This window comes from Aspergillus eucalypticola (genome assembly GCF_003184535.1).
Source record: "Aspergillus eucalypticola CBS 122712 chromosome Unknown BO83scaffold_9, whole genome shotgun sequence".
Lineage (NCBI taxonomy): Eukaryota > Fungi > Ascomycota > Eurotiomycetes > Eurotiales > Aspergillaceae > Aspergillus > Aspergillus eucalypticola.
In genome coordinates this window covers 1048195-1049579 of record NW_020290283.1, presented here as the reverse complement: position 1 = coordinate 1049579, position 1385 = coordinate 1048195, and the positions used below count along the sequence as shown (strand labels likewise).

The window sequence follows — 1385 nt, the reverse complement described above, 5'->3', positions numbered from 1 at the left end:
GGTTCCTGGATCACAGTAGTGATGAGTACAATGCCAAGATGGCACAACAGAGCAGTCACATCCTCTAGTCCACAGTATGTAGATAGATAGATAGATAGATAGATTGAAATCTTCAAAGGAATGGGATCGTGGTTCTTCAGACGCGAGTGATGATCGTCTCTGAAGGAAAGTTGCGGTCAACGCCGACTACCCGGATTGGTGCTAGCCGATATCTACTATTACTATGTACTACTAGTACTGTATCTATGGAGGGGGGGGGATACTTACCTACCTGGATCCGGCAGCGTTCAACTTCACAGAGCATGACCGAGAAGTAAGAGTACATGATTGAGAGAGACTACTAAAGAGACATAAGAGTACATATGACAGAAGTCCCGAAAGTACATAGTCTCTGCACATCGGCACTAAAAGGACAACAGATACTGCAAGTGGAATGGATGGTTTGTCTCAGGCAACAGCAGGAAAGACAGCAATCAATTCGCTACCCCCCCCCCCCACTAGCAGGCTACACTATTCATCTACACCGTTTGCATCGCCCCCGTGGCCATAACTCATCTCCAAGGCTGTATACGGATTCGGTGGGTCATATGAGAGAGTCAAAGGTGGTACGGTTACCCATCTCGAGTGGTGGTCTGTTAGGCAGCGGAGAGAGACAAGGGATGTAGGGGAGGGAGAGGGGGGGTTTGCAAATGACGCTATAAAGGTGATACAAACATATATGTGCTGCTGGTCTATCAATGCTGCCAAACCCACCATGGAACCCCAATTCTGGCTAGGATCTCGTGTTTGCAATGCCGGTATGACACCGACCGGAAAGCCAATCGCGACCGCAGCATTCTTCATTCTTTATCCAGAAATTCACCGGGGTACGTGAGGGTGCCATGATATACGAGCACGCCAGATGCCAAGCACCAGACACCATTTTTATTTTTCTTTTCTAGTTGCAAACAAGATTTTGCGGCTTTTCCAATCGGCGCGATGCGTCAAGACACACTAAACCCAAACTCCCTCCCTCACCCCCCCCCCCCTTCTTCCCCCTCCCCATCTCCCTCTCCCCAAAGAGCATCTATACCAGAAGAGTGTACTCCGTGCCCGACACACGCCTTACCATGAGTGGAAAGTAAGCAAGCAAGCAACCAGGCTAACCTTTAGCCCGGCAACTCCCAGGGTTAGAACAAGACCGGCTTGTTTCATCCTCGCGGGCACTTGTCTCGAAAGGGTTATGCTCGACTGGAGGGTCGGCCCTGCGACTGGATTGCTGAGCGTGTAAACTGGGGTCCTTACGTGTCCGTTGCTGAGCTTTACCGATGAATAAAGAGTGGGCGGGTATAACTTCGATTAATGCATTTGATGATGGGAACAGGAGACGGTGTATCGCTTCTCCC

General features: G+C 50.0%; 1 protein-coding gene across 1 annotated transcript; it reads right to left on the bottom strand.

Annotated features, from left to right (window-relative positions):
* Positions 1–474: 474 nt before the first annotated feature.
* On the bottom strand, positions 475–1012 carry BO83DRAFT_250244 (uncharacterized protein). The gene has a single exon (XM_025527034.1). The coding sequence runs from the start codon at positions 841–843 to the stop codon at positions 511–513; it is 333 nt and encodes a 110-aa protein (XP_025389456.1). The 5' UTR covers positions 844–1012; the 3' UTR covers positions 475–510.
* Positions 1013–1385: the final 373 nt, after the last annotated feature.

Excerpts from the sequence above, each read along its gene's own strand:
- BO83DRAFT_250244 (XM_025527034.1), bottom strand. The coding sequence starts at position 843 with ATGAAGAATGCTGCGGTCGCGATTGGCTTTCCGGTCGGTGTCATACCG.